Source organism: Pituophis catenifer, unplaced genomic scaffold (genome assembly GCF_029215685.1).
Source record: "Pituophis catenifer annectens isolate HBS135680 unplaced genomic scaffold, rPitCat1.0.hap2 SCAF_17, whole genome shotgun sequence".
Lineage (NCBI taxonomy): Eukaryota > Metazoa > Chordata > Lepidosauria > Squamata > Colubridae > Pituophis > Pituophis catenifer.
Window position 1 is genome coordinate 903,549 of NW_027256897.1, and position 24,310 is coordinate 927,858.

A 24,310-nucleotide genomic window follows, 5' to 3' on the forward strand; every position below is an offset into this window, starting at 1 on the left:
TCAACTTTAAAATATCGGGCCCTTCTCTCACCGGCCCCCAACTACAGCCCCAAATTGTGTTTTTCTGCTGTATACCCCCCTCTCCCCGATGTGGCCTTAAGAAAGACACCTGTAGATCATCCTTAGCTTTACAGGCATAAAGTTTTATTTTTCCTGCCTGTTTTCATCCGATGCCCTCCGAGTGTAACCCCAAGGCTGCTGGTTCTGTCACTCATTTTCTTGGGGTGAAACCTGGCAGCCATTGGGGCAAGCAGTCTCCCTACTTGCCAGGTGGTCTCAAAGAGAGGAAGAGACCCTTGCAGTTGGATGGCAGAGTGGGCTCCCTTATAAAGACTACAGCAGTTAGCCCCCTGAAAGGGCTGCAGAAAACATGGCAGCTCTCTCCCCTTGACACCGATTCCTGCAATTTCCTTTTGCAGACTTTTTGATGGCCTGCCCCTCTCTAGATAAATTACCCCCCCTCCAAAACTGGTTGCGTGTAGCCCTCTGCAGGACTGATGCCATTCCCAGATGTAATTCCATGTGCCCAGCTATTGCAGAGATGGCCGCACCTTTCTCGAGGACATCTTTGCTGGACAAAAGGCTCAACCCATCACATTTCTGCTGTAGCTGCCCAAAAGGCACAAGGACAAGAGGGACATATTTTGGTCTGTTCTTCCAAGATGATGTATGAGTCTCACCAAATAGGATCAGTTCAGCAGTCGTAATAGTTGCAGTGAATTTAAGGCTCCTTTTGGGGTCGGGGGTGGTGGTGGGGTAGATTAAAAAGTTGGGAGGTCCAGAAATGCAAAATATAAATAAACAAATTAAAAAGTCTATAGAGATTCTCAGTCATCCAAGTCATGGTTGTCCCAAAAGTGCTTTTCAAGAGGCACCTGCCACAAAGTCCAATTGCCTCTTGAAAAACACCTAAATAAAAAAAGGGGGGAAAATCCATTTAATGTCCATATTCCTATACTTCCTGCTGTGAAAACCCCTTTTATCCAAATTTGCCAAAACCTCTTTTTTGCTAGGATAGAAGCAAAATTCACTGGTGCTTCGAAACTTCTCCAAACCTTTTAAGGCTCAAATCTGCTCTCCCCTCCCCCCACCTTTTTTGCACTTTTGCGACCAAAACTGGGAGGGGGAGGGAGGGAAAAAGGGTGGGCGAGGGGGCCAAACCTTGCAATATACTATTTTTTTGAGCGTTCCGAAATTATTAAAAAAAAAACAACCCAGAAGTTTATGCGCAAGTTTATAGATATTTTTAACTTGAATCTTTGGATGGCACTTGAGTCTCAAAACTGTCAATCTTGGCAATTGTCGGAAAAGCATCTTAAGGGAACAACGATGTTCAAAGAGCCTGTATTAAAGTATCCAATAGTACTGTAATTCATGACTGTTAATAATAAAAAATAATAAATAATAATTCCAGTGCTTAGAGGGAAGTTTTTGCAGTGCTGCCGAAAATTACGTTTCAGCCGTGCTAACTCACTTCTTTTCTGTTGGTTGTTTACGTGCCATTTCTCTCATATCTAGCTCAAGACTGTTACGTTAAGCCTTGATTGATGATCTGTTAAACCGTCACTGCATACAAGTTCTAAAGCAAGGTTTAAAGTCATCCCTTGGCGGAGCTCTAATAGGAGTTTCAGAGTTTGGTCAGACCTATTTCATACACCGTAAAGGAAAAAATAAATTCCATTAAAATGTGATACTGAATGAGAAAATGCTTTGTAAAATTCACATTTACAAAATAATAAAGTATGTTGAAAATTACACCTCTTGCTCCTATTTTTTTCCCAGCGTCTTCAAAAGCCGCTCAGAGTCGCCTGAATCACGGGATAGGCAGGAAATAAATTTGATAAATAAATTAAAGCTTGGGATAAAGCACCCCAATACAGCACTGCCAACAAGGTGCATTTGAATAGCATCTGTTTGTTATGATATGTTTATCCCACCTTTTATTATTTTATAAGTAACTCAAGGCAGCGTAACATCCCTAATGCTGCTCCTGCTTCCTATTTCCCCCTGCAACAACAACCCTGTGAGGTGGGTGGGGCTCAGAGAAAGGCCCTGGCCCAAAGTCGCCCAGCTGGCTTTCATGCCTAAGGCGGTACTGGAACTCCCCGTCTCCTGGCGATTGGCCCACAGTGATGATTATTAAACATGTATGCTGCCTGGCTCTCGGTGATTCAACTCAACAATGCAACAAAGGCATTACAATAAAATAGATGCAATAAAAAATAAAGATAAAAGACACAAGTGCAATGAAGTGAGGCTCTCTCTCTTGCTCGCCCAAGACTCGGGGGGAGAGCCGGGGGTCTTCACGACTCTTGAGCAATAGCAGAGACGGCGGGACGGACCATCCAGAATTGGGGGGGGCAGCCTCATGTCAGAAGGCGCTTCTGGGGTCCCAACATCGGAGAATGGAAGAGGTGGCGGGGCATCAGCTGTGCAAAAGCCACCTTCCCGGATGGGCAGTTGCCCGGCAGACTTCTAACTTGGTTAGTGGGCTATTTAACCCAGTTCCCGAGCTTGCACATAGGAGGTGTCAGGCAAAGGAATGGCAGTTCCTTCCTGCCTTGTCAGGACAGCTCTTTGCCTGCAAGCCAGAGGGGCAATGCAATCGCTGAATGTCGTCTTCTTCTTCTTCTTCTTCTTCTTCTTCTTCTTCTTCTTCTTCTTCTTCTTCTTCTTCTTCTTCTTCTTCTTCTTCTTCTTCTTCTTCTTCTTCTTCTTCTTCTTCTTCTTCTTCTTCTCCTCCTCCTCCTCCTCCTCCTCCTTCTCCTCCTTCTCCTCCTTCTTCTCCTTCTTCTTGTATTCCCGCAGGTGCATTCCATCTCTGTTTTGGACGCCCGCAAGGTCATCGGCCATTGACTTCTAGTCGGTAGGCAGTCTTGGCCACGGTGGAAGGTGCTGCTCCCAGGACGGGTCCATCCCAGCAGAGTCAGCCTTCGCTCATCTTCTCTAGAATTGGTGCCACACCAAAATGTTGTCTTAACGGTGTCAGTTGTGATGCGGTCAAGAAGATGCGCGATATCCAACGGGCTTGAACGCCTTCCCCTGCCTGGAGAATAAGAGAATCCGTATGCAATGGGAAGACTTGGGTGGGTGGGTGGGGGGCTTTATGGGGGTGAGCCAAAGCTGAACCCCAAATTTTTTAGGATCCGCATAGAAGCGCGCTTTACGAGGCTGCAATCCCTGCCGCGGGCGCTGGGGGCAGCAAAGGGGCGACCGTCTCTTTCTCTCTCTCTCTCTCTCTCTCTCGTGGTTTCCCCCCCCCATCAGCGAGCCTGCAGAGCGGAAGGGGCGGGGCTCCGCGGCCGGGACTGCAACTCCCGTGGCGCCGCGCGGCGCTCCCATTTCCGGCGCGGGGGGGGGCAGTCGGTGGGGCCGGGCCGGGCCGGGCCTCGGGCCCTGAGGCGGCGGCGGCGGCGGCGATGTTCGTGCAGGAGGAGAAGATCTTCGCGGCGAAGGTGCTGCGGCTGCGTATTTGCGCGCTGGACGGCGCCGAGTGGCTGGAGGAGGTGGCCGAGGACACGGCCATCGAGCGCCTCAAGGAGCGCTGCCTCAAGCACGTAAGGAAAAAAAAAGAAAAACCCTCCCCACGGGGTGGACTACAGAGCCCCTCATCCGCAGCCCGCCCCATGAAGGGGCTGCCTACGGTGCCCATCATCCTCAGCCGGGGCTGCTAAGTCGTCGCCCCCCTCCCCCCTAAACCTGGGGCTCCTGGAGAAAAGGTGGTGGACTACATAGCCCATCTCGCTTGGCCGGTCCTGAACTGCCCAAGACCCCTTGGGGGAGGGCAACCCCGGTGCCCATCATCCCCTGCCAGAAGCGATGGGCTCTCTTGTCCTTCATATGCTGTGCCCCCCCCCAGGCCATTCAGATTGGATTGACTACAGTGCCCATCATCCTCATCCTCCATCCACACTGCTGTCTTCACACACACTTGGGACGCCTGTCAAAGCGACGCACTACATAGCCTATCGTGTTTGACCAGGCTGACCCCTGCAACTCCTCGTGCCCTTTAGAGGGCGTTGTCCACAGTGCCCATCATCCTCAGCCAGCACTATGGACCACCTCCATGTGGAGCTCCTGACCGGGAGTGGTGGATTACATGACCCATCATAAGGAGCCATCTAATGCCCTTCCAATGGGATTGACTGCAGCCCCCATGGTTCCCAGCCAAGACAGCTCATCTCCAGATCTGCTGGCCCTCTGGAGGTCAGGGCCTTCATCTCCTATCATCCCCAGCTGGGCAGTACTTCCAATCCAATTATGCCATGCCCATAATCCTCTGCTGGCACGGCCAGACACCCTCATCCCTTCCAATTACAATGCCCATCATCCTTTGCCTGTACAGCCAACCAGTCCAGGTTCCAAATCCCCCTAGAAGGCTAGACTACCTTTCTCACCCCTTCTAAGCCACCTTTCCTGGTTTGAAAAGACCCAGGACCCTCACTGAGGACCATATACTTGGCATTGAAGCTTAAAAAGATCTTTTTAAAAATTGGCCAGGGTTGGAAGGGTTTCAGTGGGAAATCCTTGATGTGGGCTAATCTCGAAAGCAACTTATCTCCCCGGTTGCTTTTTGTACCCAAGAAGATGTTTGCAGTAACCAGGTTTAAAAGTCTGCATCAGCAGAAACCACTTTTTGGGGGGACGGGACTGGTGGGAGTCTCCGGGGCATAGAAAAACAAAGAAACTGCCTTGTTTAACAGTCAGACAGACGTGTCCTGAGCCAATCCTGACTTTGCATTTCAAAGTTATTTTGAGAAATGAATCAAAGACTGAAATAACATTCCAAGACCGAAATATCCCAAAACAGATGCTTCCCGTAAAGGAAAAAAAAATGTGCATTTAGTTTTTGGCGTCGTTTGCATATTTGTATGAAAAAATACAAATGTTTTAAGAACAAAGGTCACGTTGTTGTATAATATTTGGGATGATTTAGCTAAAGGGAATGTTGTGCTTAGAGCCAAATTTCCTTTTGTGGCTCAAAACAGAGAAACTCCACCCCCGAAATGGGCCAATGTGAGTTTTAGTGAACTTTTTGGAGGACACCAAGGGAATCTTTAGTTTGATTCTTGGTGGAACTGCCCACTTTATTTTGAGCAAAAAGGGGAAGCTCTTTGCATTTCCATTTTAATTTTGTTTTGTTTTTTTTAAAACAGGCACAGATTTCCAAAATGAACAATATTTTAGCAAATGACTGTTCCCCCTCTAGTTTCTAAAAAGCCAATCAGGTTGTTGAAAGGGATCTTAACTCAGACATTAAAGCAGAGTGGCAAGCCTTATGTTTGGGATCAGTTGATAACATCTCCTGTCGCCTGCAAAAGGTCATCGCGGGGGAAATATAAAAATAAACCAGCCCTGACATTATTGTAGGAGAACGTCATGCAAAACCCTGTACGAACCTCATGTATGTGTAGAAATTCCCATTATTTCTGATTGGTCTGTACAAGTAATCCAGTGGTGAAATCCATTTTTTTTTACTACCGGTTCCGTGGGCGTGGCTTGGTGGGTGTGGCTTGATGGGCATGGCAGGGGAAGGATACTGCAAAATCCCCATTCCCTCCCCACTCCTGGGGGAAGGATATTGCAAAATCTCCATTCCCTCCCCACTCCTGGGGGAAGAATACTGCAAAATCCCCATTCCCACCCCACTGGGGCCAGCCAGAGGTGGTATTTGCTGGTTCTCCGAACTGCTCAAAATTTCCGCTACCGGTTCTCCAGAATCTACTGGATTTCACCCCTGAAGTAATCATCAACTTACAGCCACAGTTGGCACTGGAATTTCCCTTGCTAAACAAGCTGGTATTTAAGTGCTTCAAACCCAATTTTACAATGCTTTTGCCATGGATGTTAAGTGAATCATCCAGTCATTAAGTGCAAAAGAATGCAAAGAAGACCCTCTGACAAGCAAGGTCAATAGTGAAGACAGATTCACTTAACAACCATGTTACTAACTTAACAACTGCAGTTAAGTTTCACTTAACAACTGTGGCAAAAACGTTGTAAAAAGGGGAAAACCCTATTTAACAACTGTCTCGCTTAGCCACAGAAATGTTGGGCTCAATTATGGTCGTAAGTCAAGGACTACGTGTATGCTGTAATTTTCGTTCTTCTCCTCCTTATCCTGTGTCTCCATCCAGTTTTTTTTACATTTTCCCCCGGAAGAGGCTCTTTTAAAAGGACGAGGCTGTTTTAAAAGGTTCACTCTCTTTCCCCTCCCTGCAGTGCCTGCCGGGCAGCCTCGAAGACCCGAAATGCGTGACGCACCACAAACTCATCCATGCTGCTTCGGAGAAGGTGCTGAATGACACCAAGACGGTCTCGGAGGAGAACATTCAGGATCGAGGTGAGGGAATGGCTGGGGGGGTTGGGGGTGTCACACGGGGTTCAGAAACCCTCGCCCCCTCTGAAATGCAGAGGATGGGAGGCAAGGTTGAATGGGATTTTGAGAGCTGTCTCAAATAGCAAGGCAGGTCCGTTTCAGCTAATTCTTTACAATCGGTATTGGCAGCAGGCTCGATTCAGGGAATCCGAATATGTAAGAGTTGAAAGGGTACTTTGGAGATCATCCAGTCCAACCTGCTTTCCACTGCAGGAATCCACCACTAGGGGATTCCCAGCAGATGGCCATCCAAGCCTCTGCTTGAACCCTTGTGGCAAAGAGCCATTGCTCATTTGGCCATCTCTTACCCAGATAGGAGCTGTCCTCCTGCCTCAGAGTGACCACAGATACTTCCTTTGGTATTTACTGACTCCATCTTCCTTCTGTACTTCCTCCTCTTTTTTCCTTTTCCTTCCAACCTTCCTTCCTTCCTTCTTTCCCCCCTCCCTTCCTTCTTTACTTTTTTACTTTCATCCTTCCTCCCATCTATTCTACTCTCCTCTTTCCATCCTTGACTTTTTTCTCCCTCACTCCTTTCCTTCCTTCCTTCCTTCTTTACTTTCATCCTTCCTCCTACCTACTCTCCATCCTTGACTTTTTTCTCTCCCTTACTCCTTTCCTTCCTTCCTTCCTTCCTTCCTTTTCCCTTCCTTCCTTCTTCCTTTTTTACTTTCATCCTTCCTCCCATCTACTCTACTCTCTACTCTACATCCTTGACTTTTTTCTCTCCCTCACTCCTTTCTTTCCTTCCTTCCTCCCTCCCTTCCTTCCTTGATCCTTTTGGCACTGGGCAAGATATTCTTTTTTCCCTTCCTCCAACTTTTTTTGTCCTATCAAAGAAAGAAATTAAGGCAGCCATGACATCTCATTCCATTTATCTTCTTCTTGTCTCCTTAGATGTTTTGGTGCTAGTGAAGAAAAGAGCTCCACCAGCACCTCCCAAAATGGCCGATGTCTCTGCCGAGGAAAAGGTGAGTCCCAAGGGCCAGGATATGGAAAGACTTTCCGCCTTCAAAGCTGCTCTTTAGCATCTGGTCCCTCCTTTCATCCTTGGGTCACATCACCAGCCTGGACTCTTTTACCCTGTGAGGCCAAAGTGAGCTTTTGCCATGAAAGCCGGCTGGGTGACTTTGGGCCAGTCCTTGTGTCTCAGCCCAACCTACTTCACAGGGCTGTTGTGGGAATAATAGGAGGAGGAAGGTATGTTAGATATGTTTGCCACCTTGAATTATTTCAAAAACAATAAAGGCAGGAGACAAACAAATTCACAAATAAAAGCCAGGCCTCCCATCAGCTGCCCTTGGGGGAACCGGACAGCTGCCACAATCACAGAGTGGATGTTTGGAGGTGAGGGGCCACGTTGTCTGAACACGGATTCCTTTCCCGTTTAGCGGAAGCAGGAGCAGAAGGCGCCCGACAAGGAGGCGATCCTGAAAGCCACCACCAGCCTCCCCTCCCACAGCGTGGATCGGAGCGTGGCCCACCACAACATGAGAGACGTGAGTCCTTGGCTTCTCTTGGGGGCTGCCCCTTGGCCCGCTCCTCTCCAGGCCCAACATCCGGGCATCCCATAATAGTCTTGGAGGGGGAACCGCAACGGGAGGAGGCAGTCCTGTTCTTTGTACAACCACCGATGCTTTCGTTCGGCTGCAGGTACAAAACGCATCTGAATATGCAGAGCCCTGGACTTACGACCGGTTACTTAGCAACTGTTCAAAGTTATGACAGACCTTCCCCTCCCAAAAAAAGCTACTTACAACCCCGTTGTGATGAGATCAACACACACACACACACACTTGTACACAGTTTGTGACCATTTTTCAGCCACTTGGAAATAGCTTGACTTTTACAGCTGGTTACATAACACAATTTATGATGGGTCCTTTTTTCCCCCCCAGCAAAAAAAAAAAAGTCCTCAGGAATGCATTGAACTGTGGCAGGAAAGGATGTAAAATAGGGCAAAACTCAACGTCTCGCTTAGCAACAGAAATGTTGGCCTCCATTGCGGTTGTAAGTCGATGACTATCCGTATTGTGAATTCGGACGCTTCCTTAAAAGAGAAATGACAGCCTCGGGTGGGATGATAATCCCTGCGAATTCCCAATCTGGAATCATTCCAGGGAGCAGATCCACCCCAAAGCCCCTTTGCGTTCGACAAGGCAGTAATTTCATCTCAACTCTAATCGAGTTCTTAAAGACAGCAGGCATTGGGGGGGGGAGCGGGAGAGGGGGAGGAGAATGGACCTTGAACATCACCGAAAATCTTCAAAGCAGGAGCTGTGAATGTCAAGGCAGCTGCAAAACAGACAACTTTTAGGAGTGTATCCATGGAATAACAACAAAAGAGGCACAAAGTTTGTTTTAAAAGGCGAATCATCGTTCTTGAGAATCTCAAAAGCCCCAGCAAATAAAAAAAAAAGGGGGGAGGCAGGTACCGTACATTAAAATAAATCAGGTACATTGAAATTAATTCTTCTGTCCAAAGTCAGCGCTAAAGGTGAAACGCCAAGAAAAGGAAAGAGGCATTTTTTGGAGGTGGTTTCTTCGGAGATGTTAATTTTCTTCTTCCTTCTAGTTTCAGACGGAGCTTCGGAAAATCTTGGTCTCACTCATCGAAGTAGCCCAGAAGCTGCTAGCGCTGAACCCAGATGCTGTCGAACTCTTCAAGAAGGCAAATGGTGCGGGGAAAATATGTATTTATTTCTATCCTGCCTTGGTTATTCAACATATTTCCAATACACCTTCCCCCTCCTATTTTCCCCACAATAACAACAACCCTGTGAGGTGGGGCTGGGCTGAGAGAGAGAGAAAGACTCTGGCCCAAAGTCACTAGGCCGGCTTGTGTCCCTAAGGCGGGACTAGAAGGCACCGTCCCCTGATGATTGGCCCAAAGTCAGAAGAAAAGTCAACTTTTCTTGCCACAGTTGGTTGCTAAGTGAATCACTGCCATTGCTCAGTTAGTAACATGGTTGTAAAGTGAATCTGGCTTCCCCATTGACTTTGCTTGTCAGAAGGTCGCAAAAGGGGATCACATGACCCCGGGACACTGCGACCGTCATAAATATGAGTCAGTTGCCAAGCTTCTCAATTTTGATCAGGTGACCACAGGGATGCAGCAACGGTCGTAAGTGTGAAAAACGGTCATAAGTCCCTTTTTTTCAGTGCTATTTTAATTTTAAACGGTCACTGGATTAGCTGTTACAAGTCAAGGACTACCAGTAACTTTGAATGGTTATTAAATGAACGGTTTTAAACTGAGGACTACCTGAAAGGTGACCAGGGAAGTGGTCATAAATCAAGGACTACTTATAGATAATAACCTAGAGATTCCAGTCCATCCTTCCTTACCTGTTGTGGTCTGCCAGCAGCCTGCGGAGCTGGCAGCGGACAGTGAGGAGGCTGGGGAGAAACATGGGCCAGTCCTGGAGTCTGGGGAAGGCCTGGATGAGAGCTGTGCGTTGGAGGCAGAGATGGGGCCAGGGCCATCTGGGAGCGATGCGCAGACTCCAGAGCCCCCAGAGTCAGACAGCAGAGAGGCAGAGGAACAGGAGGAGCCTGTTCCTAGTGCACTCATGCACAGAGCTGCCAGAAGGCAAGAACAGCTAAAGCAAAAAGGGCAACTTGGGAGTAAGGCCAGATGATTGGCCCCTCCCAAAAGGCTTAAAAGAGAAACAAAGGCACTTGGGCCTTTTTGCAGGAAAGCAACATTGCTAACTCTGTTTCCAGTTGGCATCTCTTGTTTGTTTCTGAACTTCGTGGGGCTTTGCCAAGTAAGGCCTTAGTCAAAGAAGATAAAGGTTGCTGATTATCCCGAAGGACTTGATTTGCAACTCATTGGGACTCAGCTGGGAATGGACGTAATTCTCAGCTGTTACAATAAAATAGGTTTGTTTGGGACTAATTGTCTATTGTAATGACTCAGGTCACATTACCCAGTTCTTTTTTTCTTCCTCTAGCCATGTTGGATGAGGATGACGATGACCGGGTGGACGAAATTGCTCTGCGCCAGCTGACCGAGATGGGCTTCCCCGAGAGCAGAGCCATCAAAGCCCTTCGCCTCAGCCAGTAGGTAGCACCGTGTGTGTTTGTGTGACATCAACACATGGAACATAGGATAGGGTAGTGCTCCATGCCCCCATGATGTCGCCTCTGGGTTTGTCCTCCGCAAACAACATTTCAAACTGTTGGGAGTCTCCCCTCCTTTCCCCAAAGCCAGGGTGAGGAACGTCCCAACTGTTGGGGGGGCTTTCAGGAGGGGGGAGCTGCTTGACAGGGTCAGGAACTGAACTGAAATGCTCCTCTTCCCACAATTGCAATAAAAGCGTTGGGGGGGGGGGAAGGTCTCCTGCTGAGCAGGAGGTTGGTCTAGACTTCCAAGGTCCCTTCTGAATAGAAGAAAAGAGGAATAGAAATAGAAATAAGAATAGAATTCTTTATTGGCCAAGTGTGACTGGACACACAAGGTGCATATTATTACTCATTATATCCTATTACATATTATCCATAATTATATGTTCCGTGTGTTGACGTGTTGTCTTTCGTCCTGCAGCATGTCCGTGACTCAGGCCATGGAGTGGCTCATCGAGCACGCCGACGACCCCACGGTCGACGCCCCCATGCCAGGCCACGTCCCCGTGGAAAGCGCAGCCGAAGAAGCGGGGTCTGCCATCCCCCAGGCGGTCAACGGGGCCAGCTCAGCGGAGGAGCCCAAGGACGAGCTGACGGAAATATTCAAGAAGATACGAAGGAAACGAGAGTTTCGTCCGGATCCGCGGGTACTCTCCCTGCTCCGGGTTTTCCCACCCGCCAGCCCTGTTTGCCCCCCCCCCCACCCCTCTCCCAAGTATAATGGACTCCCAGGACTGCTCTAAGATAGCCAGTCTTCTGTCTCGGTAGTCCTTGACTTACAACTGGTCACTTAGCAACCGTTCAAAGTTACAACAGAACCCCCCCCGCCCCTTCCCAAAAGCTATTATCCAGTTTCAAAGTTCTGACAACACACACACACACACACACACCCTCTGCAGTCACATGGCCGCATTTCAAGACAACTGACCCACATTTATGGCTGTTTGCAGTGCCCCCATGCTTGCATTACTGCAATTTACAGTCTTTTTTTTTGTTGGAAACTTCTTTACTTCCAATTTCTGGTTCCCAGGGAGCAATGAGTTCGCTTAAGGACCATTGCAAAAAAGGTCGTAAAATCGGGACCGGTCACTTGGTGCCCTACTTTAAAACTCTTGGGGCCAGGCTCTATAACAGTCTTTATCTCAAGGACGACCTGTTGTTGTTTTCAGGGCAGCTGCTAGGGGAACCAACCCTTCCCTCTGAGCTGTTCCCTGTCAGCTTCATCCCCAGGACATAAAGTTTTTTTCCAACTGTTGCCCGTTTTTTTTTCTCGCCTCATAGAAGGAATGACAGGTCCTCCCCATAACTCCCTTCCCACGTGGCACATCTAACAGAGAAAGCCTCCAGCTTTTAAAATAATTATTTTTTTCTTTACTTCCACTGGAACCGGAGCTGTTTAAGGAGCCCAAGGCTGGGCGAGGGGATGCCCAGCCATTCCGTGTCTCCTTCGGGTAGCCTGCTCACCTCTAATCCCCTTTTTCCACCAATTGCTGTCCTGCTCTGAATTCCTCTTCCCCTAAAGCAGCCAAGCCTGCTACTTTAGCAGCTGTTCACGACTTTCCTCCATCCCAAACTACCTGCTGGCCTTGGGAGTCCTGGGAAAGAGGCGCAGGGACACGGTTTCCCCCCCCCCCCTCCCATGTAAGCGATTCCGTGGTTCTCTTTCAGGCGGTGGCGGCCTTAATGGAGATGGGCTTTGACGAGAAAGAAGTGGTGGACGCCCTCAGGGTTAACAACAACCAGCAAAACGCCGCCGTGAGTCTCTCCCGACTTAAGCAGGGCAGACCCGCTTCTCACACGCAGCTTATCCAGGGGCCTGAAGTCCAGGGGGGGACATGGCAGCTTCTCCCAATGTTTGAGGGGCTGCCACAAAGAAAAGGGGGACACCTATTGTCCAAAGCACCTAAAGGCAGGACGAGAAGTAACTGGTGGAAATTTATTAAAGAGAGATCCAACCTAGAAGGAAGGAAGGAGGAATTTCCTGACAGAACAATTAATCAGTGGAACGACTTGCCACCAGAAGTTGTGGGTGCTCCCATCACTGGAGGTTTTCAAGAAGAGATTAGACAACCATTTGTTGGGGATGGTGTAAGGTCTCCTGCCTTGAGCAGGGGGCTGGATTAGAAGACCCCCCCCTTCCCATCCTATGATTCTGTGTTCCGAATTGCTTCGATGGGTTCCTTCAAAAACCCCGCTGACTGCATGTTTAGCGAGATAACGATGATGATAACAATTAAATTTGTAATCCACCCAATTCTGGATGGTTAAAATAAAAGTAAAACCTTTTTCCAAGGGGGTTGTGTTCTTGGAAGAGTTTGCTCTGGGTTTTTTTTTTTTTTTACATTTCCCCAATCTAGCCAGAGATTTCCTGGTAGGTTCCCATCCACGCACTAACCGAGCCTGATCCTGCTGAGCTTCCAAACTCAGACAAGGTCAGTGCCAAAGCAGAATTGAAATTGGATTGAATACTTCCTTTGGCCACGTGAAGTTAGACACAGAAGGAAAATTTGTCTCTGGTCCAGCAGCTCTCAGCATACATGCAAAGCAACAGAATAATGATAACAACCATAAAAATAATACCAGTAAGAGAGGAGCGTAAGAAAGATAATAATGATAAACAATAATATCCAACCATACTACATGGATAAATACACATAGACATTAGACAGCTCTGTGAGAATTAGCTGTTCAGCAGAGCGATGGCAGGAGAGTAGTTAGACCAGACCCCAGGCAGCCATAGAAGTATAAATGACAGAATCAATTGAGTTGATAGCAGTTCTTCTTGTCCTTGGAGGGATGCAAAGGGGGTCATTCTTCGTCTTTTTTCCCTCCGCTCAGTGCGAGTGGCTGCTGGGTGACCGGAAGCCGACCCCAGAAGATTTAGACAAGGGGATTGACCCTGCCAGTCCTCTTTTCCAAGCCATCTTAGAAAACCCCGTGGTGCAGCTGGGGCTGACCAACCCTAAAACTCTACTCGGTAAGTCCCACGGCTTCCCAGGAATTTCGGTCCAGACTTCGGAGACATGGAAGGCGGACTGAGTTGCGGTCGTAAGACGAGGTGGGTGGGGGACTAAGATCTACCCTCTCTTCTTTTCTCTGGCAGCTTTTGAAGACATGCTTGAGAACCCCTTGAATAGCACGCAGTGGATGAACGACCCCGAAACCGGGCCAGTCATGTTACAGATCTCCCGGATCTTCCAGACCTTGAATCGCACCTAGAAGGATCCGGCTATCTCCGCTCCGCCATGTCGGATTTTCCGCTTTGCTCCGATCCCAGAAGGAAGCTGAGGCGCCGATGGGCAGCCGAGCTCTTCGGGAAGGCGCCCGACGCGTGTTTTCTTTTGCCTTTTGAGTCTTTGGGTTGACGTGTTAACAGACTTTCGGTTTGGTTGCACTTCCGGCTTCCGCCCTGCGCCGTTTCTCTGTTTTTAGGTGGTGTAGGAGACAGTGGGATGAGACGCCCTTTCCTTTTCTTTCAAGTGTTTCTATTAAAAGAGAGAGAGAGAGAAAATCAGAAAACGATCCATCCTTATAACCGGAAATGGCGTTTGCAATTAGGAATCCAGCGATTGGAAAAATAAGACAGCCTCATCCGTACGTGCAGAACTTCGGGGACGGCACAGGGCTCGTTTGCTCTTTCTCGGGACGTTTGGTTTCTCCTCTTAAGTTATTTCTGTTGTAAAATACAGAAGGATTTTTAAACTGACGGTGTGAGAGTTTTTGCTTCACGAGACCCAGCAGGCTTCCCCACCTCAACCAGCCCTGCCTTAGGGATGTTAAAAATCTTTCAGTCCCTTCTGATTTTTTTTTTTTAAGCCATTTTTAACAAGACACATCCCTGAAACACATTTGGGGTATGTGCCAGAACATCGCCCTGTCTCCCAACTTGAGCAGGGAGACCTCTTGAAGTTTTGTCGATGAACGGAGTGATCGTTTAGCACCTGGCATGTACTTACGACGGTTGCAGTGTCCACATGATCCCCTTTTGCAATCTTCCGACAAGCAAAATCAATGGGGAAAGCCGGATTCATTTAATGACTATATGACTAACTTAACAACTGCAGTTATTAACAGTCGTGGCAAAAGGGATCGCAAAATGGGGCAAAACTCATTTTAACAGCTGAAATTTTGGGCTCAAACAGTGGAACGGAAGTTGCCTCCAGAAGTTTTGGGTGCTCCATCACTGGAGCCTTTTAAAAAGAGACTGGACAGCCATTTGTATAAAATGGTATAGAGCAGTGATGGCTAACCTTTTTGTGCCCCCCCCCCCGCGCGCATCTGCGCACAACCCAGCAAAAAGGTTACCGGTGGGCCCGTTTTTTTGCCCTCCCCAGGCTCCAGAGGCTTTTTTGGAGCCTCGGGAGAGTGAAAACGGCCTCCCCTCCCCCCCCGGAGGCTGGAAACGGCCCGTTTCCTGACTTCCGGTGGGCCCAGAAGGCCTGAAAATCAGCTCCCCGGTGCCCACATGTGTGCTGGAGCTGAGCTAGGGCAACACTTGTGTATCCACAGATATGGCTCCCTGTGGCACGGGTGCCATAAGTTCGCCATCAGGGGTATAGGGTCTCCTGCTTGTGCAGGCAGGGGCGGTTGGACCAGAAGACCTCCAAGGTCTCTTCCAGCTGTGGTGTTCTGCCTCTGGGGAATTAAAAGCCTAGGGAAACAGCCAAGGGTTTGTGCAGGAGGGATTTGGCACCGACCCTGCTGGAAAAATCTTGCACGCAACACATTTAAGCCGCCAATTAGCGCTGCCGCCTCTCCGCCGAGCCTTGCGCTGCCGCTTCCCACGGGTCGGTTGTGCATTCCCAGAGCGCCAGACCGGGTAAACCCAGGGCCAATTAGCCGTGATTCAGCGGACGGTACAAGCGCACGTTTGGTGCAAGGGCAAGCTGAGGCTGCAGCAGGAAAGCGGGTGCCATTGCTGGTGGGCAGCCAGCCGCATCAACCTGGGGGGGAGGAATATGGGGGGTTGCTGTGCCTGTGGAATCCGCCCCCACCCAAGTCTTGATTCTGCTTTGCCTTTAGTGGGGCAAGAACGATTTCAGGATTGAGAAGCTGGAACAATTGGCATTTTCTGCAGCATTTCTTTGCAGCCCCCCCAGGCAACTGGGGGGGAGGGGTGCAGCTGTGGCCATGCCTTGTTTTGCGCTGCAAGGGCATGCCTGAAGGGGGGAGGGGGACTTGATCTCCAATTCTCTTCCCCCCCCCGTTTGGAAAGCTGGGGGGGGGCTTTCTGCAACAGCTTGTGTCATTTGCAAGCTAGGTCGGAGACGTGCAACATGTAACATGCATGCAACAGCCCCAAAGAGCCTCCCCCCTCCCCTCCCCCCTCCAGCGCACAATAGGGCAGGAAACTCCCGCGCGCAGCAGCCTTTCTCCGCAAACGCACGCGTTCCCCCCCCCCCTGCCCGCGCATGCGCGCCCGCCGCCCTACTTTCGCTCGCCCCCGCGGGCATCGGGACCAGATAGAGCCAGATCGCCCCGCCCACTCCCAGCCTCTGCGCTGCCTATTATAACCCCCGGCCACCAATCCAAAGGGAAGAGGGGCGGGCTCTCGGCCCTCAGCCCCGCCCCTTCGTTCAAAACATCGCCCGCTGGAAAAAAAATTGAAGCGCGTTTCAAGAGGGGAGGGGGAGACGCCGCGCCACCGCGCTTGCGCAGAACGCTGTTCTTCTCGAGGAGGGCCGCTTGACCTCTCTTTATTCCATTACTCCTGTAGGGGGGGGAGGAGAAAGAAAGGCGCCTGTGCGCTTGCGCAGAAGGCAGACAGGCGGAGGGCGGGAAGGAGGGAGCCGCGCTGACGCCTTTCTCTTTCTCCCTCTTCTCTTTTCCTCTCTCCTTCTTTCTCTCGCGGCCGCGCATGCGGCTTAGCTCGGCTTCATCCTCTCTCCTGCTGCCACCCGATTGGGGAGAGGGCTTAACAGGCCCCGCACGCGCCTGCGCGCTCCCCCGCGGGCCTTCGCCCGCCGAGGAGAGGAGGCCCTCCGCGCCTGCGCACCGCCCCTCTCGCCGTCTCCTAGCGTCCGGGAGAGGCCGCGTCTGCGCCTGCGCGCCTCAGGGGGCGGGAGAATCCTCCGAGTCGGGCCCCGCTGCGCGCAGTCTCCGTGCGCGCCTTCAGTCGGCTGGCGGCCGCGGGAGGGCGAGGAGAAAAAGCGCCTCTCTGCGCCTGCGCAGCGCTCACCCCTCGCCTGGAGCAGCCTGAGGAGGAGGAGGAGGCGGCGGCGGTCATCGCGTGAGGGGACCCGGGCTCGGCCACCCAGCGCCGCCTCGGTCGACGCGCGGCCTTGCGGGCGGGCCGTCGGAGCGGGAGAGCGAGCGAGCGAGCGAGCGAGGCAGGCGGCGGCGGCCGGGCCAGGCCGGTCTGAGGCGAGGCGAGTCTCCGCGCTCCCTCCTCCCTCAACATGTCGGCGCCGGCGGCCAAAGTCACCAAGAAGGAGCTCAACTCCAACCACGACGGGGCCGACGAGATCTCCGGTAGGCGCGGGCGGGCGGGCGGGGCCGGGCTCCTTCCTTCTTTCCTTCCCTCCCTCGGCTTCTCTTCCCTCGCCGCTCGGCCGCCATCTTCCCCGGAGGCGCGAACGGCGGAGGCGGAGGAGGCGGGCGGGCGAGGGGGCCGGATGTGCGGCCTGCAACGCCGATCGCCGCCTGGACGGCCTCCCTCTGCCCGCCGAGGAAGAAGAAGGAGAAGGAGAGGAGGAGGAGGCCATCTTCGGCGCCCCTTTTGTCTGCCGCTCCAGCGAGGCCCAGCCGGCCCGATGGCGCCGATCCCTCCCCTCCTCCTCCCCCCCCCCCCTCACGCCGATTAGGCCGCCATGATGGCTGCGCTCGCCGCATGGCCGGGGGCCCCGCGCTCTCCCCTCCCCTCCCCTCCCTCTTCGGGGGCGCCACGTGCGCTCCTCGCCCGCCCCCCCACCTTCCTGGAGGGAGGGGGCGCCCCCCACTCCTCCTCCTCCCCCCCCTCCTGCGAGGGCCGCACGTGCTGGGGAAACTTGGCGCCCGGCAGGTGGTTTGTCCCGGAGGGGGTGGGAATTTTTATATATATATATTTTTTTTCCTTCCTCCTCCTCCTCCTCCCCACCCCCACCAGGAGGAGGCTCGGGGGCGCCTTCCGGCTGCAGGAGCTGCAACGAATGTGGGATGGATTGGGATTCCCAAAAGGGGAAGGGGAGAGGGAGGGAAACTTCGTTAAGGTGGGGAGGGGGGTCTTCTTTCTTTATTATTTTTCTTCCCCCCCCCCCCCGCCTTTCGATGCGGCTGGGAAGTTTTTGAATTTGGGGTGGGCTGCTCCTGTTGTGGGAGTGGTGGGGGGGGGGCAAAATTGGACCGGAAGCGAAAGTGCTGGGCGGCTTTTCTTACGGTTGAGGGCACCGCCAGATGTTTAGACTCGGATTGGGGGCCTTTTTTTTAAAAAAAAAAAAAATATCCGCCCGTTGTTCCAGCCAAGTTTCATTCAATCCCGCCTTTTTTTTTTAAAGAGCCTCGTTTTCCCCTCCCTACCACGACAATCCTGGGAGGTGGGTTGGGGCGGGAGAAAAGGGGACTGGCCCGAAGTCACCTGGCCAGGTTGCTAGGCCAAAGGGAAGGACTGAACCCAATGCAAGCGATTGCACGCCCCCCCCCCCCCCTTTTAAGCAGATATGGGAGGGAGACTCATGTTTCTGTTGCAAGGGGGGGCTTCCCTTCCTGGAGGGAGGATTTGGGGTTGCTGCCGAAAGAGAAAGGCCAAAATGTTCAAATCTGTTTTAAGGGTGCCAGATTTAGCAAAAGTTCCAGGAGTCTTGACGCCATGTGTGATGTTTGAAAACATTGCCTTGTCCCCAGTTTGATCCTTTTTGAAACTTTTATTTTCTCTCCAGACAAAGAGCAGCAGGAAGCAATTGAACATATTGATGAAGTACAGAATGAAATAGACAGGTAAACCATGTGTTTAATCTGCTTTTAAAAGTGTTTTGTGGTTAGTTTGCTATCCTGTAAAAGGACTGTATTGCAAATAGGTTTTCCTGATTTAATAACTAGCTTGATAGGATGTAGTCTAAGATGATTTTTAATATATAGAATTTCAATAAAATTTGAACTTGGAATTAGTTGAGAAAAAAACTCTCCCCCACTTTTTTTTTTAAACAATGTAACACAATTGGCTGTTTCAGGTTTTTTTTCCCACCCACTGTTTTGAGGATTTGACATAAATTGTAACATTTCTGCAAAACAAGAGCTCTCATGCAGAACAATTAAAATGGTTTAATGCTCAATTCATTTCTTTCGTACACTGGAACTTCTCAGTTGAGGTTTTCTACCTAAAGCCAAAACAAAATCTTTCGTTGATAAATGTTACATTTGATGATGGAAGTGTGGATTTGGCATTTTGCTATGTGAAAGCTTCCATGTTGGGTTAAAATCTGCTTAATACTCTAGCTTTCAGTACCACGTAAAGGTTTTTACACATGTTTAAATCTTGTGTTCAGACTGAACGAACAAGCCAGTGAGGAAATTTTGAAAGTAGAACAGAAATACAACAAACTCCGCCAACCATTTTTCCAGAAGAGGTCAGAATTGATCGCCAAAATCCCCAACTTTTGGGTAACAACATTTGTCAACCACCCACAAGGTAAGCAGAGTTGTTTATTTTTCTGAAAACTTACAAAACACTTTAAGTGACTTGTAGTCTTTCATATCACATGCAAATGAAAGTCTTGAAATGCAAAGGTCCTTAGTTAGCTAGTTCCTATTTTCAGTTAGATTTTAGATTTTATTTTAATCCCAGCTTTATTGTTTTTATAAATAACTCAAAGCAGTGAACATATCTAATATTGTTCCTCCTCCCAGTTGCCGTGATTTCTGTTAAACTTAACATTCTAGAACACTTAAGCGGGAATTAAGTAGGAAAGCATACATTTGAGGGAGAAACCGATCCGGTTAATGAGATAGTGGCTTCATCTGAAATTATTTGTAATACAAATTTCATCTTTCTGCCTTAGTATCTGCACTGTTGGGAGAGGAAGATGAAGAAGCCTTGCATTATTTGATCAGAGTGGAGGTGACGGAGTTTGAGGACATCAAATCAGGTTACAGAATAGATTTTGTAAGTACAGGTGTAGGACACACCATTTTTACACTTTTTTTAAAAAAAAAATGCTGTTTGGAATACATCTCCTCCGCAGCATGTCTCAAAATATCCTTCCAGAGGATGGATTGATGCTTTGAAACCCTTTTGAGGTGCTTGTTGGTCATTGGGGGAAGGGGGGGTTGCAACAATCTGCACTTGGGTTGTGCAGGGGGAAAATGTGCAAGCTTAGTGTACGGATGGTAAGCAATTCAAAGGTCATACTATATGCAATATGTAAATTTCAAGACTCTCTATTTTTGTCTGTTCCTTTGAATGCAGTATTTTGATGAGAATCCCTATTTTGAAAACAAGATGCTCTCCAAAGAGTTTCATCTGAACGAAAGTGGAGACCCCTCATCCAAGTCCAGCGAAATCAAATGGAAATCTGGGAAGGTATTTAACTCCATTAAGTGTAAAATTACCATACATAACAGTAAAAAGATAAGAACAGGAGTCTGATAGTAGAAGCTCACAAAAAGCTGATGGCTTTTAATAAAACGTGTAGAGTTGGAAAAAGTGTTCCTAGACTATTTATTTTACTATGAAAGTACATCTACTTATGTAATAGTGTCACTCTGGTTAGAATATTGATTCAGGTTGTTAATGTAGCATTTCCTCCGGCCAGAATTTGGAGCAGACAAACTGCATGAAATAAAATATTGGGGGATTGTTCCTTCCTTAAAATCCTTGCAGCATGTGAAGTTGAATCCCACCCTATAACATGAAAGGGAGGGTCTTAATTGGAAGCCATGATCAGCCTGCCACAGGGCAATGGAAACAATGGGTGTGAAAAATCTGCCCCATTGAACTGAATTGGTTTACTCTGAGATTGTTAACCTTTATGCTGCCTTCCTTTGGGGCCGTTCATTATTTGTGATTTTTCCCGACAACCTTATGTGGCAAAACTAGGCTGTGGTAAAATGTCATAGTCGCTGCATAGTTTTGAACTATGACAAAGTTTTGAAGGAAATACCCTTAAGGCCAGTAAAATTGCATTTTTCTAGCAATGGAGGGTGGGATGCTACAACAGACTGCTCCTGGAGTCAGGATCCCATCCTTATTTCCCCTCAGGATGGGAGAAATAATTTCAAGGTCATGTCTGCTTGCAATGTTTGTGATTCTCTTAAACTATTCCCAGTACCAAGCTCTTGTTTTCCTTCACTGTTATTGGCTGTTGTGCCATGAGAAGACTGTCAAAGGAAGAGAGGCAGATGAACTCCACTACCAAATTTTAGCAGAAACATCAGCTAGACCTACTACATTGGGGGGAGTTGTGAGTTGGCATGCAAGCAGTTGTGGAGAGAAAACAAGTGGATGGGAGGACTGATCTTTTTTGCTCTTTTGCGGACTAAGGACCTGACAAAGCGCTCGAGCCAAACGCAGAACAAGGCCAGCAGAAAGAGGCAGCATGAAGAACCGGAGAGCTTCTTTACCTGGTTTACTGACCACTCCGATGCAGGGGCCGATGAACTAGGGGAGGTCATCAAGGACGACATCTGGCCAAACCCGCTGCAGTACTACCTGGTGAGCGTCTGCCGGGAAGGCCCGTTGGCTGCCAGGCTGGTCAAAGCACTTGGGGGGGCTCCCTTTGCTATAACTCTCCTTTGTGCCCAACAAGGTGCCCGATATGGACGATGAAGAAGGTGAGGGAGAAGAGGATGACGACGATGATGAAGAGGAGGAAGGCTTGGAGGACATCGATGAGGAAGGTGATGAAGATGAGGGTGAGGAAGATGAAGATGATGATGAGGGAGAAGAAGGAGAGGTTAGAGCTCTAAGATTTCCCTCTTGGGATGGCAGTTAGGGACCTTACATTGCCCTGAAACTTGTAAGCTCAGAACAGAACTAGCCTTTTGAAGATTCCCCGGACTGAATGCTTCACCATAAACCGTTGCTTTGGCTGATTCGTAGTTCGAATTCAGCCTCTGCTAAAGTTGTAGTTACAAGTTGCGTAACTTGCACTCAGCGAGCAGGAGAAACTTAATTTTTGCTGATAAATCCCACGTAATTAAAAAGTATATATATATATATACATACACAGGATTGGATTAGCACTAATTAGCTTATTTATGGCAGGTGAATGGATTTGGAAGGAAATGTTTCTTTTTATCGCCATGATCTGATGTACCGCTACCACCATAGGGGAGAAATGCCGCTAGGCAAGTGGCATAAGCACCAGTTAATGGTTTTTCTCCTCTAGGTGGTGTAACCTGCTACTTTACTTAGGTCATATTATGCTCCAGAGCCTGGCTGGAGAATGCTGGGAGTTGAAGTCCGCACATCTTTAAAGTTGCTGAGGTCAGGAAACCCTGCTCCCAAGGACCTCATGGCCCCAAGGCACTGAAACGAGAATCTCGCTTCCGTAGTTTCCACAGTCAAAGCCCACTTCACCCTGCGCACTAGTTTTGATCTTGAAAATTGCCTCCAATTCAGTCACAATAGATTTTTTTTTTTTCTTTCAGTGGGTGGTGGTCGCTTCAAATTCAGGTTCATCTTTTAGCGTAATATATTTGCTGGCAGTGCTATACCAATGTAACATAAAAGGACTTCAAAGTAGAACCAGAGAGCCATTCACAATCCCAAAACGGAACCCCCACTAAGCATTCCCCAGTAATAATAAGAGCCTTAGATCAAGTTTGTTCAAACCCTGCCCCCTTCTTCCTGCTTGTTTCCCTGGTTCCGAAGGAAATGGAGACACGGGTGGTTTACTTAATTAGCTCAGCCGTTTATTTGAAAATGTTGCTTTTTCTCTCTCCACAGGAGGATGAAGGAGAAGATGACTGAACACTGACAGATTCCAACCACAGTCCATCCTTCCTTTTCCCTCCACCAGTCCCTGGGAGCAAATTGCTGTCTTATTCCTCTCCCCCCCCCATCCTTTCCCTCCCCCTCCCTGCCCTCTTGTGCTCAGTCGCATTGTTCTCCCGAGGTCTTTTCTTTCTTCTCCTCTTCACCATGGTTCACAAAATAATTTTGGAGAAAAATATCTTTGAGCAGAATACAGTGAAAGAGAATCTCGACCCATTTCAATTTTTTTAAATCCCTGTTTTTTGAAACGAAAAAAAAAAAAGAAAAAAAACTGTCAGTGGCATCAGCGCACTGTGTTCTGTGGGGAAGAACGAGAACCGTCTGCTCCAGCCTGGAGGCTGCGGAGTGCTAGGCCCCCCTGTGTGGTAGTTGCATAGAATCTAGCTTTTTCCTTCTTTCTCTGTATATTGGGTTCGGAGATTACACTGTGTCTCTATGTGAATATGGACAGTTAGCATTTACCAACATGTATCTGTCTATTTCTCTTGTTTAAAAAAAAATGAAAAAGCTAAAAAAAATGGGGGGGTTATAGACAGGGTAAGCAAGGGGTGGGTTTCAGATGTTGGGGTGGGTTAAATGGGCATTTTGACAAAACATGGATTCTTCTCCTTTTGGCATGTTTAATCGTGATGTTTAACAAACATCTTTGCAGTTTAAGATGACACTTTAAAACAAAATTATAAATTCTCTCCTAATGATTACAGTTCAGCCCTTCCACTTGATGGAGAATCAGCCGACCCCCCCCCCCCTCTCCCCTGTAGGATTTTATTTGGAATTTACATTCTCTACTGTAATTTTGTTCCTTGTTTTGGTTTTTTTTCCAACTTTTTTTTTTGTTTCACTGGAAAAGAAATGCTCAGTTTTAAACGTTAAAAAGTGTACAAGTTGCTTTGTTACAATAAAACTTAATGTGTACACAAGGGGGCTGATAGTCTTCACTAAACAAAGCCTGGTGTTTCAGCATGCCACTAGAGCAAAACGCATCACAAGGGACCCTTAAGACCAAGACGTTGGCTGTGCAAACGGCTGCAGCCCTTCCCCTCTCTGGTATCCATCGGTCCAGGGCTGGTGGGCTCCAGGTTCAGGCTAAATCATCATTCCTTCCTTTTGTTTTTCCCTGTGAATTGTGACTGGCTGGTTCTCTGGGGTGGAAAAACCTGGCAGTCCCTGTATAAATTGACAACCAAACTAAACAAAGCTGAACTGGCTGGTTTTCCAAACATGGCTTCTGGGGAGATGAAGATGCTTTTGAGGTATCCTAGCGTGATGCTTTTAAATTTTAATTCAATGTAGGAAGAATTATGTAACTTCATCTGTTGATATCAATAAAGATCATCACTGGATTGGTCTTGAATTAAAAAGCTTTTGTTTCCCTTGGGAATTGTGGGGCAGAGCTCATTGGGGTTACTCTTCCTCAGCCTCCGTGCCATTGGTCAAAATTTTTAAAGCGCTGTTAATGTATATCTTAAGTTGATACTACCGCCTTAAAGAATAGCTTTTCACATGTGGATTCGCTTCAGTTGCAAATCGGACAAGCAAATTAAACTGCACTTGAGAAATTGTATTGCTAAATCCACCAAAGAAGTAAATAAGTAAATCCGATCTATGATTTTGAAGGACAGTCTCAAATAGTAAGAATCGCCTGCTGAAAAATGAAATGTGACTTCTCATTGGTGCAGCCAAACTAAATTTTCTATCGGGTTTTTCTTTACAACATCTTTCACTCAAAAAAGTGTCTGTTGAAATAACAGGATTCTTCTGCCCTCTCTAAGAAACTGCCTTAAAAAACAGGCTTATTTTTAATCTGGATCTGACATGAAACAAATTCAGGCCCAATTTCCAACAGTTTACAGGATCCAATTTAGAGATCCCTCTGAATACAAATCGGATATTGT

General features: G+C 48.6%; 2 protein-coding genes across 4 annotated transcripts; both read left to right on the forward strand.

The window, feature by feature from the left end:
- Positions 1–3,358: 3,358 nt before the first annotated feature.
- UBAC1 (UBA domain containing 1) lies at positions 3,359–14,213 on the forward strand. Its single transcript, XM_070955566.1, has 10 exons — positions 3,359–3,557; positions 6,223–6,343; positions 7,277–7,350; positions 7,771–7,878; positions 8,955–9,057; positions 10,336–10,444; positions 10,929–11,154; positions 12,176–12,262; positions 13,346–13,484; positions 13,611–14,213. The coding sequence occupies exons 1-10, from the start codon at positions 3,420–3,422 to the stop codon at positions 13,724–13,726; spliced, it is 1,221 nt and encodes a 406-aa protein (XP_070811667.1). The 5' UTR covers positions 3,359–3,419; the 3' UTR covers positions 13,727–14,213.
- A 2,402-nt stretch (positions 14,214–16,615) lies between these two features.
- Positions 16,616–23,758, forward strand: SET (SET nuclear proto-oncogene). Of its 3 annotated transcripts, none has more exons than XM_070955930.1 (8): positions 16,616–16,978; positions 18,361–18,418; positions 18,967–19,109; positions 19,480–19,583; positions 19,887–20,000; positions 20,961–21,131; positions 21,226–21,316; positions 22,368–23,758. In XM_070955930.1, the coding sequence occupies exons 1-8, from the start codon at positions 16,906–16,908 to the stop codon at positions 22,373–22,375; spliced, it is 762 nt and encodes a 253-aa protein (XP_070812031.1). In that variant the 5' UTR covers positions 16,616–16,905; the 3' UTR covers positions 22,376–23,758. The 3 variants fall into 3 exon arrangements, with proteins under 3 accessions (XP_070812031.1, XP_070812030.1, XP_070812029.1); XM_070955929.1 differs by having other exon boundaries at positions 16,617–16,978; positions 21,226–21,331; XM_070955928.1 differs by having other exon boundaries at positions 16,618–16,978; positions 21,226–21,372.
- Positions 23,759–24,310: the final 552 nt, after the last annotated feature.